Below are 15,500 nucleotides of genomic sequence, written 5' to 3'. Positions count from 1 at the left end.
TAACATTTAAAGAGTTATAAAGATGAACATAACAATTAATATTTACTTTTCTTCGATTCATATCTTTTTCAATCTTTTGCAATCTTTTCTGAAAGCTTCTGTAAATAAAAACAAGTCAGAGTTTATAACGTTATATTGAGGAGATCTTAAAGTTCAAATTACTAATGTAAGTTTAAAAAAATCTGATAACATCATCAAATGGATTTGTCATTTTGATTCACTTGCTGACCACGCATACGCATAAGGGAGTGATAAAATGCAGATGGTCGTAAGATGTATTTATTTTTTTAAGATGCCAGCAACTTTTAAACGCATAATGGAACTAAGATGTTATAATCTATATAAAAATGTATGGTCTTGAAAAAAAAAATAACAAAAACTAATCTACAACTAAGGTAGCTTTTTTGAATTATTATGACTTTATTGCCGTCAATTACCGTGTTAACCAAAAAAAAAAAATAGATCGAAAAGTAGAACATTATTTTGACAAGTCAAAGATTGTTTTCAAGTATATCCGATTCCTTCTTTCTTTTACCACATTTTCAAAACTTGCGGAAAAAATTAGCAGTATTAAAAAATTTATATTTATTAAATATGAAAAGAAGAAAAATCTGAAAGGTTTATTTTTGCTTTTCCTAACTTTTAAAGCGACATCAATTACGACTCTCTTATTTCTCCTCAAATAGTGCAATCTTTTTCTTTTTTACATTTTCGCTAGCAAAAGAATAACGTCGAGTAAATTAGCGAGCAAAATTAAAAAAACAAAACAAACAAGTTATAGTTATATTTAACTTATTACTATATAAGTTCATTTAAAAATCAGATGCAACATTGCAGCAACATCTTTTTCATGCTAATTACTATACCTTTACAGTATGTCTTTCCTCACAAACAATTAATCTTTTGATTCAGTTGCATTGCACAGTTAAGCCAATATTTGAGTGGTTTTTTTTTTATATATTGCTTACTATTTTGGATGATGTAAAAATCTTATTCAATATTTTTGTTATCTTTAGATTCTAAGAAAGTTTTTAAAATAATGTTTTTTTTTAATGATTTAATTATGTTTTTTTTTTAATTAAAATGAACGTTAAACGTTGTGTTAATCTTATAGTTTTCAAAAAACTCAATGATTATAGAAATAATACTATTTTGATTAGAAATGTTATAGCAAACCTCATTAGGAATTGCATTAACAAAATCAGCAAGGTTATGGTGGAGATTATCAATCCTGACGTCGCCAAAGCATAATCAGGCGTTTGTGTATGTACTTTATGAAGTTTATTTTCTCTACCTGGATAGGATATAAAATTAAAAAAAAAATATTTAGGTTTATGGATCTATTTCTTTCTATGTAAATTAACTCTCTTCCCAATTCATTCAAAGGACACTAATTTCTCGAAACTTAATCAGCAGTCGTATCATTTTTTAAAGATTTCAGAGCTGTAAACTATAAAACAGCATAAGAGTACCATGATTTTGATTAAGACATATGTAGTGTAACTGAGTTGATTTTCTGCCTTCGTTCAGGGTGTCAGAATGTCATGCCCAGTGTGTGTGTTTCATGTTCAGAGTGTGTTTGTATATAGTACTGCATAGGTGTTATGCGAGACGCGCTGGTTTCATTCACTGTTTACTGTGGTCTCATTTTGTCGAATAAAGCCATGGTATTGGTAGACTAGTATTTGTTGTCTCATTACAACATAGAATGCTATTTAAGACAAAGTGTCATTCCTGCTCTACCCCTTTCTCTCTCGCGAAAAAAAGAAAAAGACTTAAAACATATACCCATAACAAACTCTGAGGTTTTTTTTTTAATGAAATCACAACAAAAAAGAGATATTGGCAAATAAAAAGTTTCTTTAATGTCATCTAAATCTAGATTTAAAAATTCAATGCAGTGTATTTGAATCTATTTTGAAGGGAAGTTGGAAATGACGTAAGACTTATTTAAAATTAGTGGACTTTAAAAAAAAAAACTCTTTAAGAATACGGGATTTGTGATTTTTAAAACTGCTCCTTATGTAGTCTGCGGCTTTTGGGGAAATATCAGAAATAAAATAATATAAGTTTGATAAAAAGCTTGCGGTTTTTCGCAAAGGGCAGTTTCAATGTGTGATTTCCTCAAAAACCGTTTTTAGTGAGCGTCTAAGAGGTAAAAGGAACTTGTGTATGAAATTCCATGCAGATGTTACACAGTTTAAGAGATTTCGTAATCAACGAATCACGGAGTGAGTAGCACTTTTGCTTATAATTTGCCGTTAATTCGTTAGTTGTCTTTTCTTTGTGCAATAATTTGAAAACAAAACTTAATTTTTGTTGATTAAATCTCGTGACACACTTTAAGACTTTTAGCATTTAGTCGCAAAAGCCACTTTTAATCTCATAAAAGCAAACCGTTTTTTACTTTTTATTTTTGTTGTTTGTTTTTTTTTTAAATTAAATTCTAGAAGTTGTTTAGAAATAATTTTTTCTAAATAACTATATATATATATATAATTATTCCATCAAGAGTTTGGATGAGAAGTAAGAAGTAAAGGAAAGATCACTCTCAGTCCCCCCACGAAATAATAAGAGGTATACTATGTAGCTACGGATGCCTGGCGCTGGATTATCAAACCCTGCTCGCTCCCATCCCCCTTCGTCTTGCGGGAGGTTTGGACTAAAAATTAAACTATCTTCAACTCTGAAGGAACATCTGAAACATGTAAAAACATTTTACAAACACTAAATAGCAGCGCCGGACTTAAGCAGATTTCGCAGGGCCATGTTTGGGTAGGGAAGCGGACGATAAGTGAAATTTAAGAGTTTGAATTAGAAAATGAACTCGTTTATGCATTTTATTCATTCTATTCTACGCACAGAATTGCTTTACGATCCTTGCGTGCAGCAAAGCCATACAGTATATCATAATAATTCTGTTTCCTACATATATCCCGCTCAATAGCAAGAATTATCAAATGTTTCAATCTATCTTTGAGAATTGTTGACCTCAAGTAATTCTTCATTTGTTTGAGGGGCAAGACGCTTCTTTCATCTGATTAGACAATTTTGGCAGGCTGTTGTGTGGAGGGAGAGTGCTCCTTGAAGGATTACGAGCACGACATGGCCTAAATTGTGCCGATGTGCCTAAAATCAAAAACTCAAAGTCATTTTCAGGAGCTACTGGTCTTTTTTATTCCAAGTATCTTTTTACCTTGTCAAATTTACTAGGGCATTGTAAACACATGCCAATAAATATAAGGTAGTTTAAAATCACTTATTCTTTGAAATAAAATCTTGTTATGCGTAAAAAAAAATGATGCCGCACCTGTGTCAATGTAACAAGTGAAGTTCTTACTGTACTCCTGTAGATTACATACTGTATATTTGAATGTATATACTTGTCTTGTTTCAATTTCAGTTACATGTATCAAAAATATAGAATCGCTTTCATAGTGTTCCTCTTTAAGAACGTCATACACTCGGAGAGTAAATGGTATATCAAATACATGTTTTAAGTTAAAGAAAATAACAACTTGATCAGTGGCGTTGACTATCACTGCACATTTGTCTGTGTCCACTGGTTTGCTATTTATGTTTAAAACAACTTCTGTTTTGTTGGGATCTATAATTTAAAAAAAAGAAAACAATATGAGAAAAATAGTTGTTTCATTTAAGTAAAGAAAAGGATATCAACGACTCACCAGACGTAGTTAAATCCGCAATGGTTTAATAAATAATTATGATTTTACCAATAGCCAACAGGCCATCAAAAAGCACATCAGTATTAGAGGGAAAAGCTGACGAGTGCCTGAAGTCTTCTATATATAGGAGACATCTGAAACTATTGGCCAGAATGGCATAGTCCATAGCATTACTTACAATTTCAAACAAATCTGGTAAGACAAGGGCCTAGCCCTAACGCAGACTGATGCGATCCTAGGTCAGGGGTCGGCAACCTTTTGAGTAGAAAGAGCCAAAAATTACAATTTACAATTTTTTTTAGTTTTTAAAGAGCCACATAGTTTTTTTCTTGCCAACTATAAATAGTTCTCAAACAATGGAAAATACTTATACACGGGTAATGTTTTTCACAACAAATTAGTTAATATAGATATATAATTTGGTTTTTAATTTGGTAACAACTAAAGAAATTAAACATATACTTGTACTTTACTAACAAACAATCGAGCAAACAAATTCAGTGGGAGTCTTGGCTTTGTATGGTTTTAGAAAGTTTGGATACATTTGGCTCATAACTTGTTTTTAGTTTTAAACACGCCTCTAAGTTTTCATTTGTTAGTTGGCTTCTTATTTTACTTTTAATTCTATTCATGCAAGAGAACGATTGCTCGCACGACTATGTCGATCCAAAGATAGTCAGCAATTCGAACCTCAACTTCACCTCACTGTAGCAATCTGGGAGATTATTCCATGCACCGAATCAACTCGCGGCATTTCTTTTAAAGTTGTCCACTTTTGTTGCGTTACGTACATACATTTCTGAAACTTCAACTCTTCCAACTTGCTTTTCAACTTTGTAATCCAGTATCAATTGCAAATAAACGAAGGTGGATTTCGTTACTATTTGTATTGATATGGTGTACTCGGAATGCTAGAATGATTTTGTTGGTTTTAAACTGCTTAAATCTGTCAAGAAATTCATCATTGATTTTTTTTGTAACTGTGATGAAGTAATTCGTGAAAAAAGTTGCACTGATTTTATCGCAATACTGCTTTAGACATTCAAAATGAAGTAATTGACCGCTCTAAATATCTTCGGCAAAAAGAATTAATTTTTCTTCAAAACAAACCAATTCCTCTACCAAAACATAGGCTGGGTTTCCCTTTCCTTGCAGTTTTAGATTCAGCTCATTTAATTTCTCTGTTATATCGATCATAAAATTAAATGTTTGCAACTATTTGTCGTTCTCTAATTCGGTGTGATAAATTCCTTTTCATGTAGAAATGTATTTATTTCGTTCAAGCACAAAGCAAAACGTTTCAACACCTTACCTTTGGAAAGTCATAAGACTTTTTTGGAAAGAAGGAGGTCGGAATACTAAGTCTTCATTTCGTTTAAGTGGTAGAGTGCTTTTCACAAGATGCTGATTACCAAATTCATGACCTCATCTATTTCGGTCAGAATCGTTTTGGGCACAAAGCGCTTCTTGGTGCATTATTCAGTGAAACGTAAGATTTTCTTGGTTTATTTTGCTCCGACGAATCGTTGTTGCTCTTTTAGTTTTGTCTGTCATACTTCTGGCTCTATCAGTTGCTATTTAAATGATTTTATTTCATTTTCTTCAAGGTATTTTTGCATAGCATTCGCTCTATCGTCCCCTCTAGTTTGTGACGAGAGCGGTAGCAATCCTAGGAACGACATATAACTGACAAAAAGGCAACTTGTGCCTTGTATTTATGCCGCAAGACTTATCTATAGCAAGTGATACGGCAAAATAAAGTTGAATATCTTCCACCTGTAAATATGTTACATTTGAAGATATTTTAGCTATTCTATTTTGTACTGTTTCAGCGGATAGTGGCAAATCTTATTTGTTGTTGTTGTTTTCATGATTTCTTTTTTGTTTTTGAAATCACGAAACAGTTCTTCAGATGCACATAGGAAGCAGTCTTAGACATACCATCTGTAAATGGTTTGCCTTTTTGCGCAATTTCTTGTGGTACCACAAAGCTTGCCAGATTTGCATTACTTGTTGATTGCTTCTAATTTTGAGAAGATAATTCGCTTCCAACTCATTTACTTTAAACAACAAGCTATACGTCACAGCCAAAGCACGCGGTGAAGATGCCAATCCGTCTTGCGTCGAAAGCAAATTAAAACCTACATAGAAACATCCGATGACGGCCGAGATTTTTCGACGGACTGACAACAGTGACGACGCTTGTAATGGGGGAGGGGTGTGGTGAAAAGCAAGTGCAAAGAGAGATAGAATCGGCGCCTAATCTTCGTTAAAAAATACAGAACGTCTTTAAAAAATGTTTCGATAAAATAAATAATATTTGTGTATGGAACTAAAGAGCCGCAACTTCACATCCAAAGAGCCGCATGTGGCTCGCGAGCCGCAGATTGCCGACTCCGGTCCTAGGTGAAGGCCAAATTCGTTTCTCTTAGCAAAACTTGTGCTCCAACTGTAGAAATGGAGATGCGTATCCTAGCAATGGAATTGAGATGCTGCAGATGGATCGTTGGTATCACATATAAAACCGAATCACAAACAAAGAGATCACAGACAGGATTATTACAGCGATTGGACCCTAGATGAGCTGATAGGTAAAAAACAAATAAAAATCTATGGCCATATTTCATATGACAAACGACTCGTAAAGACATTTCTTTAGAAAACACTACCAAGAAATAGAGAATAAAAACAGAGAAATCTATGGTAAGACAATGTAAAAGAATGAACGGTTCATCTGTTTCTGTGACCTACAGTTAACGATGGAGTCATGTGGCCAGCACAACGACCAATCGCTTTTACTTTCCCCTAACTAAAGTCAGGCACTCATTACAACCGGGTGGAACCAGTTACCTTAAGAGACCAAAATTAAAACTCCAAGTCTTCACCAGGATTCGAACCCGGGACCCCCGGTAAAGGTAAAGATGAAAAAAGTTTCTAAAAAAAAAAGAAATGTATTTGCAAAATAGTTAAAATTTTGACAGAACACTCACTTTTCTTACCATATATTGTAGGAAAGGATATTTCTTCACTGTATACAATTTTTTCCAAATATTTCATTTGGCCCCTCAACTTCGCCTCACTGAAGTGAGAAAAAGCTGTAACATTGATTATTATATCAAATACGTCAGGATGCTCCGTAGATAAGCAATAGCAAATTTTGTCTGAAGATTGTAGGCATCCGTTGAAGAATACGTAACAAAACTAAAAATACAAAAATCATACATGTAGGGGCTGTTATTTTGTTTTTCTGATTAGTTTCTTAGGCTTTCAGTAATGTTCCCGCCTTTCAGAAGATTTTTATGTCAGAAAAGAAAAGGACATAGGGAAGTAGACTTGAAGGAAATAATGTATTGTTGAGTCAAGGGACTATTCTTCGCCATTCAAAGAGCTCTTCGTAAGTTATTTTAGGTGAGAAAGTTTTAGGTGGTATCTGCCCTAAGCATGCTTTGTAAATCGTAACATCCTTGGTCATTCTTGATCCATGACCCTTCCAAGCTTCCGAAATCTTCGTGATTATATATTCGTGCAGTAGATATTTTCTTTTTTTTTTAAAATAAAGTGGAGAGATCAGCTATGTTGAAAGTTAAAATAAGAAAGGGAAAGGGGGCTTATTTATTTGCATAATACGAAGTACTATCGAGTGTCAGATAGTAGGGCTATTTAAACGTTTGGTTGATTCTGTTTCGAAGATCTGAACCCTGATACCAACATGGAGAAATATTGCCACAAAAAAAAGTTGCCATACTAATGCAGACGCCCAAATCAAACTTGTTTTTTTAGGCTCTAGTTAATCGCCTTTTATTCATTCTCCTGTTAGATATAAAGAAAAATGATTCAACTTGATATATGAAAAGTAAGACGTGAAGGTTAAGAGCCAGAGTTGACCATGTGAATGGTATCAGATCGAAAGCCTTATGGCCATTTCTTGGATAGTGTGACCTTATCCGAACCTTCATCCCAGGCATCTTCAGTCATTAGAACCTTTCTTAGAATGCGGAGTACTTGAGAGCAGCTACAAGTTTCTTTTCCATGACAATCTTCACTACGCAGTGAAAAACTAGCTAGAAGAAGAATTGAATTATTCAATATTTAAAACAATAAAAAAAATAATACATATATATATTTAAAGAAAAGACTAAGGTGTTGTTTGCAATTAAGCAATGCATAAAAATAATGTGTATATTTACCGGTTCATATACTGAGTTCTTTCGCTTAAGGTCATATTGAATATTCTCCACGAGTATAGAGTCACCCGGTGAATTATCAGCCGATGTCTTGATTTGACTAGAAAATATGATCTGGTCCTTTTTATGTACAAAGCTTGAAGTACAGTTCGTTTTGAAGTTTTCTTGGTATTTATATAAAATTATCTTTTGAAGTTGTGTATTTTCTAACAAAGAAAAGAAATATGTTTCTGAAAACGTTTGAATAACTATATGAAGTTTTTTATAAGGATCAACATTGATATTTTAATAAAACGTTTTTGCCATCATTTAAAAAAAGGTTATTGCATTTATTTTTTGTTACCTTGGTTATTTCTTAGAATTCAAAGTTTATCTAGCTTTCCCTCTTTTCTGGTATTTATTGCATTTAGAATGTAAAATTAAATTGTAAACAAGGCTTATATAAATACATAATATCTTTCTTAATGTTACTTTACAATTAAAAAAAAAACAAAAACAAAAAATACTTTAAAAAAAAAAGTTTATATTAAGTGTTATTGTATCAATTTGTCAGGTAATTACATATTTTATAGACTTACACCAAACCCAATAAATCTTTGCGATTATAAATACTTTTAGCAATTGTTTTCTGCTTAGCGCTATTCCTGCTTTTAGCTTTCTCAATACACTTTCATTTATATCTGAACCAGTTGGAAATATCGGGGGGGGGATATCTGGGCGACTTTTTTTATTTTTACCATAATGCTTTTAAAATGCATTTATACAAGAAAAAAGTGGAACAACCTGAATTTGAACACGTGACTTAAGCCGACGTTCTAACCACTCTGCTAGTGAACAACTTATACAAATAAAACACACTATTTATTGTATGTTTCAAACTTACTTTAAAGCGGACACCTATAAAGGGTACTAATTTAGCTAACACCACTTCTTCAGTCAAGTACAATTTCTTTCCATAGTTCGAGATACAAACACATAATTAATTTTCAATAGTTAATTAACTAATTGATTTTTTAAAATTGATTTTTGTGTTGTCAGGTACAAGAAATAATTGTACAAATTTTTGGCTTCAACTGTGATTTGATGTCGGAGAAATAACTTTTTTACCAGACAGACGGACAGAATGAATTAATATAAGCTTTCAAAAAAATATTTTTAAAAAAATTACTTACCTACAAATAGTAGTAAGGTAAACAAAATAAACATCTGGCCTACTTTCTATTTTATATTTCCTATTTTGAAGAAGAAAAAAAAATTGATGGATTATTGCATTATGGAAATTATTATTTAAAGTTAAACATTGCATGTGCTCAATATTGCCTCTTTGCTTATATTATTATTGGATAAACTGTTTAATGACAATAGTCATTGCTAATCAACAAATTCTTGTAGAAACTGTCTCTAAAGTATATTATTAACAGAAAAACCTGGCAAAGTAGATATAGGCCCCAAATCTCAGACATATTTCTAAAAAACAAATAAAGCTAGTTATATATTCAAACTTTCTTTGATTATAGGAACAAAGCGTTGAATACAAGAATTGCATAACTGCAAAAGTAATGACTGTCCTTGAACGTAATTATTTTAAAATCTAAAGGATCATGCGAAACATTGAAAAGATACAAAATAAAATGATCCATTTAATAATGTAATATATTGTACAATGTGTACATATATACATAAATATCATATAAGTATCATATCATTAAACTTTTAAAACTTTAATTAAATCCACTATTAAATTTAAAAAAAAAAGAATCTTTCTCAATTCAACTTGTCACATCTGTTCAAATGACTCCTGTGCCAAACAGGAAATTAAACAGATAATTACTTCTTGAGAAACCAAAAACCACTTGAGCTTAAACACGAATAAAATTTTTACAGTGTATGTAACTCTCTAAGCTCTAAATAGGATAATGAAAGTTAGAGTCACGTGTCATTCAATTGTAATTCCTTGATGGTTTATCTTTTTTTTACACATGTAGTAAAAAAAAAACGTATGTTTTTAAACAAGAAAAGCAGATTAAAATATATTTTAAAATGCGTGCATGTTTTTTGCTATACGTTTTATGTATATTTCGTATAAAGGGTAAGATTTTTAAAAATACTTTCACTTTAAATCACAATGTTTCTTTTTTTTTTCAATTCTCATCTCGGTTGAGTTCCAAAGACTCCAAATTTAGCAAATGTTTGGATTTAGTTTATCTATACGGGTGGTTAGTCATCTAATAATATGATAAATATTTCGGACCAGATTTAATCCCTACAGAAACACAAAAGGCTGACCCTGTGACAATATTCACCCAAGCGTCTCATAACGTGAGTTTCCACTCAAACGCCAAGCTAAATCTTAAAATCAATACCAGAGAAATTTAAAGTGATAAATAAATAAAATATCAATAGATGGATGCAGATAGTTAGATACATAGATCTGATAGATCTGATAGATAGATAGATAGATAGATAGATAGATAGATAGATAGATAGATAGATAGATAGATAGATAGATAGATAGATAGATAGATAGATAGATAGATAGATTTTAAATTAAACACCTTTTAAATACTAATTTGACTTCGTTTCAGCTTCTATAAAAATAAGGTGTGGCATAGGTGAAATACGAGGTAAAGGTGATATATTTTTAGAACTGTCGTATTGGTCAAAAGATATCACTTATTGTATCCTTACAAAAGATGATGGAGTACATGAAAAGACAGTATTACACTTTGATCGCTATGATGAATACAACAGTTTTGATAGCGAAAGTAAATGGAATATGTGTGTGAAATTGTTACAAAAACATTACAACAGCTTTTCTGCTAATGTTACATTTAGTAACGTGTCCAATAATCATGCTACTAAATGGACTTTTAAATGCAACGTTTTAAGTTCTAAAGCTGTGTATACTGATTCGTGCAACTTGAAAATATTCGGTAAGTTTGAATCTTTACATTTTGAATATGCCTTCAAAAAGTATTAGTAGCATTATGTACGAAGTTCTTATTATTTTAAGCAAACTTTTGAGACAATTATATCTATATAGTAATCGAGTCTAGATCCAAAACCAAACATCAAACACAATATCACAATGAACATAAATCCTATAATATTGCTATTGTAGAGAGCGAGTATTGTAATTTTTTTAGAGTATAGAGGTAATGGATATTGAAATTTATATATCAGTTTACAAGAGCCTTATAAGCTGCGTTTTAAGAATAAAAACAAAACATTTCGGTCAAAAAGCTACATAAGTCTATTACATTTTGTGAGATTAAAACGTATGCATTGTCTTTAACATCAGATCATGCATTTGTGTGAGTGTAGTTGCTGGAGTTTGTGTGTCTTACTTTCAAACTTTTCAAAAATAGATGTAATGCTTTTCTTTTTCTCGCTTTCTTTAGATCTATTTTCAATGTTTTATTCATTTTTTTTTAAATTACGCTATTTTTTGTCTTCATTTTACGTTCCGAAACGGCGAAAAGCAGTTTTTAATCTATTAGTTATTGTAGTACTTATAAAGTATGACAGATATAAGGTTGAGAAGTCTTATTATTAAAAATAGGCTGTTCAGTTTGATTTTATGTAAAACAATTCACAATTTGTCTCATATTACAATTATTTTGTTTTTACCACAAATCCAGTAGGTAATTTTGTTTTTAAGTGCAATAAAAGAGCGACAAATAATTTGGTAAAATCGCTCCATTTCAGTGTATATTGTATTCAATTTTCTCATTATCGATATTATGTGGTTGCGAGTTTTTTTTAATGTAAATTAATATATATATATAGTTCTTTAAAATTGTTTTTGTAAGTTATATTACGAATAATTTTCTTCTAAAATGTTCTGGTCAATGAGCATGTCTCGAATATATGATCAGTTTCAGAAGAACGAGAAAAAAAGCAAAATACACAAAAAAAGACTTTAAAAAACAAACAAAGCTTATATCAAGTGTATCAATTAGTTTGGATCAAACAAAGCTTATATCAAGTGTGTCAATTAGTTTGGATCAAACAAAGCTTATATCAAGTGTGTCAATTAGTTTGGATCAAACAAAGCTTATATCAAGTGTGTCAATTAGTTTGGATCAAACAAAGCTTATATCAAGTGTATCAATTAGTTTGGATCAGTCTTGTAATTAAACTTGTAATAGATCTGGACTAACAATATTAAATCTGTGCGATTAGAAATATTTTACCAATTGTTTTTGTTTAGCGCAACAGTATGCTTTTAGCATTCTAAATCTATATATATAATTCTCTTCTTCCCTCAACAATTTAAACAAAAAGTAAAGGAAAGATCACTCTCTTATTTCTGTGAATCACCCCACGAAATAACAAGAGGGGGAGGAAGAACACGTGGGTATTCATGCGTCGCTACGGATGGCTGCGCGCTGGACTGTCAAACCCTGCCCGCTCCCACCCCCGTCGTCCTGCGGGAGGTTTGGACTAGGAAGTAAACTATCTTCAACTCTGAAGGAACATCCGAAACATGTAAAACATTTTACAAACAAACTTTTTACAAACTCTAAATAAAAAGGCATTGTGAGGCCCTACTCGAAACGGATTTCGAGGGGACAAGTTTGGGTAGGGAAGAGAACAATAAGTGAAAGTTAAGAGTTTGTATAAGAAAATAACTTCTTCTTTTCATTTTATTCATTCTTTACTATGTACAGAATTACTTTACGAGCCTTGCGTATAACCAAGTCATACAGTATATCATAATAATTCTGTTGCCTACATAGATCCCGTTCAATAGCAAGAATTACTAAATGTTTTAATCTTTTTTTGAGAATTGTTGACCTACTTGTAAATCGACATGAGGGCGCGGGAAATCTGTTTTAAGTTAAAAAATTGTTTAATTTAATAATTTATACACCTTGAATTAGCGCAAGTCCTATGAGGCTTGCAGTGGCCTAAGACCGGCTATGCAAAAATAGCGGCGTATGCTACGCCGCCGGTCGACTAGTACCCTATAATCTTTTCATTTACCTGGACCAGTTGGAAAGGCGGAGAAAGAATGGGGTATCTTGGTGATGGCTTCTCAAGCCAACGTGGTGGTGCTAACGTAGAGTCTATATATATGGAAGATTGTATAGTTATCTTTTGTTTCTATTTTTTAAAATATTTTAATGTATATTAAAGAATGTATTTATCACGCTCACATCTGCAATATTTTCAGTTTCAATATCACTGCCTGGTATGGCAATCTGAGCATTAAAAATAGGAATAAACTTAATAGAATCCTCAATGCCGCTGGCAAAATCATTGGCAAAAAACAAACCCCATTTGGGCAGTTGTTTGAGACAAACATCTATAAAAAAAGCTAACAAGATCCTCGAAATAAAGAATCACCCTTTGTGTCAGGATTTCGTGATTTTACCATCACAAAAGAGATACAAGACACCGGTAGCAAAGACAAACAGACACAAACACTCTTTTGTTCCCCTGGCAATCAAATCATTAAATAAGAACAATCTGGTATAAATTTTGTCACATGTAAATTATGAGTGAGTCTGGTGTGAATGTACACTTTGGTTTCTTATAGTTATAAATAATGTTTTTTGTTTGGTGTAATGCACAAATTGTAAGACAAATTTCCTTACGGATAATAAAGATTATTTTATTATTATTATTATTATTATTATTGATGAATGGAATTAGAATCTCAACGTAACAAAAATAATAAAATGTAATATGCATTACATGGAATTACATAAACAAAATACACGTTTTTAGGGGTAGAGATGAGAATTAAAGGATCCGTGCTGATAAATTTAAAAAATGTGCTTCAATTTAGTTAAGTTTAATTAATCTTCAGTCTTTTCAATTTGTGAGGACCAGGTGACTTTTTTTACAGAAAATTGGCAACGTTGCTGAAACATTTTTTCACTAGGTAAGAAATTAGAAAAGAAAAGAGAAAAAAATGTTTCCAATATTTCATAATATTGAATAGATATTAGGATATAGATCTATATTTAGAAGCTAGAACAGCGTGGTCGAGAGGCTAAGTGCGCTTGAACTTGGCTTGGCTTGGCTACCTATGAAGTGGCTAGAGGTTCGACACCCGACTCAGGCAGAGTTGTGTTTACTGAGTACCTAAAGGCAGCACGAATAAACATTCTCCTAGATACCACCTCCCCCCCCCCACACTGGTACACAACCAAAGCGCTCTGGGAAATCATTAAGTAAGAAGGTAGCGATAAATTAAAAAAAAAAACATATCCTGTTGTTCTTTAAAGATGCAATTTGAATTCCTCATTATTATTATTTAAAGCAGTTATCTTGCATTATTATTTGAATTAAAAATGTATAACTGTACTATATTTAGCATATGACAATTTCACTGTTGTTGTTGATTTTTTTTTTGATAGAAATATAGATTTATCAAACCAAATCTTGCACCCCCTTTCTATACTCATTTTATTCATTGATCACTTACAAGGATTCCTTGAATGTTATCATAGACCCCTCAAGGTTCGCGTAGACAACTTTTAGAATCACTGAGCTATATGTATACACGTATGAGCTGTATAGGTTGTATTGGAAGTGCAGATCGATGATCATGATGTCTCAACATTGTTTTCTCTAAAATACTTTTACCCTCACCCGTGACATAACATATAAAAACGGAAATTCCATTTATGATTGGACGTGCTATATTTAAAACTGGCCAGCTGAGCCAAAAAATCTACCTTCATGAAATAACAAAACTTTCCGTTGGATTTTCTTGCTGTGTAAAACGAGGTAACAGATGTGTGTGTTGTATTGTCGATAGTATCCAAACTACTACCCCTCATTAGTTTCTCTCCTTTTTTCCATTCCATATTCTCCTAGCTATAGCCACACTGTACTGGCAGGTTCGCACTTTGAGAATCTGGGCATCGTCATAAATATGAGATGACTAGTCGACATTTTGTTCAACTTAAACAAACAATCTATATGCCTGATTGACGCGGTAGCGCTTGAGGGCTTAAGGTAATCAAAGATGATTTCATATTGCAACTTGCAACGTCTTTGCGCCTGAACAGGGCGGGCTCAGGCAGAGAAGAAGTGCAATCGATGAAGCGATGTTTTTTTTTGTTTTGTTTTGTTTTGTAGTTAAACAACGCAACTTGGGTCGGATCGGGGCCAATCGTTATAGTATGTAGGCCTGAACACTAGCCTGCAACGTCACAAACTGTGGTTAATTTAGACCAATTGCTCAGATCTGCAACGTGGTAACGAGCTATTGGTCTAAACTGCCAACAGGTTGTAACGACGGAGGTCAGTGTTCAGGCCTTCTTAAACGATGTGTCTCGGATGGATAGGTCATACATTCTCGAAAACAACAGGCCCTAGACCGGAACCCACAGGGGAAGTGATAGGCAGGAAGACCAAAGCGGAAATAGAGAAGATAGGTGTACTAGAAGGAAAAAATACAGGATAAACATGGACCCGAGTGGAATCGCCAAGAACAAAGTCCGATGGCGACGTGCTGTTGCGTACCTATGCTTCACAAGAGTCAAAATTGCTAACGTAGATAGATAGATAGATAGATAGATAGATAGATAGATAGATAGATAGATAGATAGATAGATAGATTCATTCATTCATTCATTCATTCATTCATTGAATCCTAATAACCCAATAC

General features: G+C 32.5%; 2 protein-coding genes across 23 annotated transcripts in view; one reads left to right on the top strand and one right to left on the bottom strand.

The window, feature by feature from the left end:
* The window catches only part of LOC129922870 (uncharacterized), a 47,031-nt gene that overhangs the window by 3,360 nt on the left and 28,171 nt on the right, over positions 1-15,500 (bottom strand). For 6 of the 13 annotated variants that reach the window (XM_056010798.1, XM_056010797.1, XM_056010800.1 and 3 more), the window contains exons 2-7: positions 9,043-9,102; positions 7,874-8,076; positions 6,677-6,887; positions 3,311-3,607; positions 1,177-1,294; positions 47-98 (exon numbers count right to left, since the gene is read on the bottom strand). In XM_056010798.1, the coding sequence (XP_055866773.1) occupies positions 47-98; positions 1,177-1,294; positions 3,311-3,607; positions 6,677-6,887; positions 7,874-8,076; positions 9,043-9,076 (915 nt within the window). In that variant the 5' untranslated portion in view covers positions 9,077-9,102. Of the gene's footprint in view, positions 1-46; positions 99-1,176; positions 1,295-3,310; positions 3,608-3,864; positions 3,942-6,676; positions 6,888-7,873; positions 8,077-9,042; positions 9,103-10,156; positions 10,207-14,309; positions 14,503-15,500 lie in introns of those variants that run through there. The other 7 variants (XR_008774821.1, XM_056010806.1, XM_056010807.1 and 4 more) reach the window with 7 other exon arrangements.
* Positions 9,801-15,500, top strand: part of LOC106058223 (uncharacterized) — a 29,878-nt gene continuing 24,178 nt past the window's right edge. For 2 of the 10 annotated variants that reach the window (XM_056010781.1, XM_056010779.1), the window contains exons 1-2: positions 9,811-9,959; positions 10,456-10,803. In XM_056010781.1, coding sequence (XP_055866756.1) covers positions 9,911-9,959; positions 10,456-10,803 — 397 coding nt within the window. In that variant the 5' untranslated portion in view covers positions 9,811-9,910. The other 8 variants (XM_056010782.1, XM_056010780.1, XM_056010784.1 and 5 more) reach the window with 7 other exon arrangements.

Source organism: Biomphalaria glabrata, chromosome 14 (assembly GCF_947242115.1).
Source record: "Biomphalaria glabrata chromosome 14, xgBioGlab47.1, whole genome shotgun sequence".
NCBI lineage: Eukaryota > Metazoa > Mollusca > Gastropoda > Planorbidae > Biomphalaria > Biomphalaria glabrata.
Note: the sequence above shows the minus strand (reverse complement) of the source record. Positions and strands in the feature narration are given on the sequence as shown.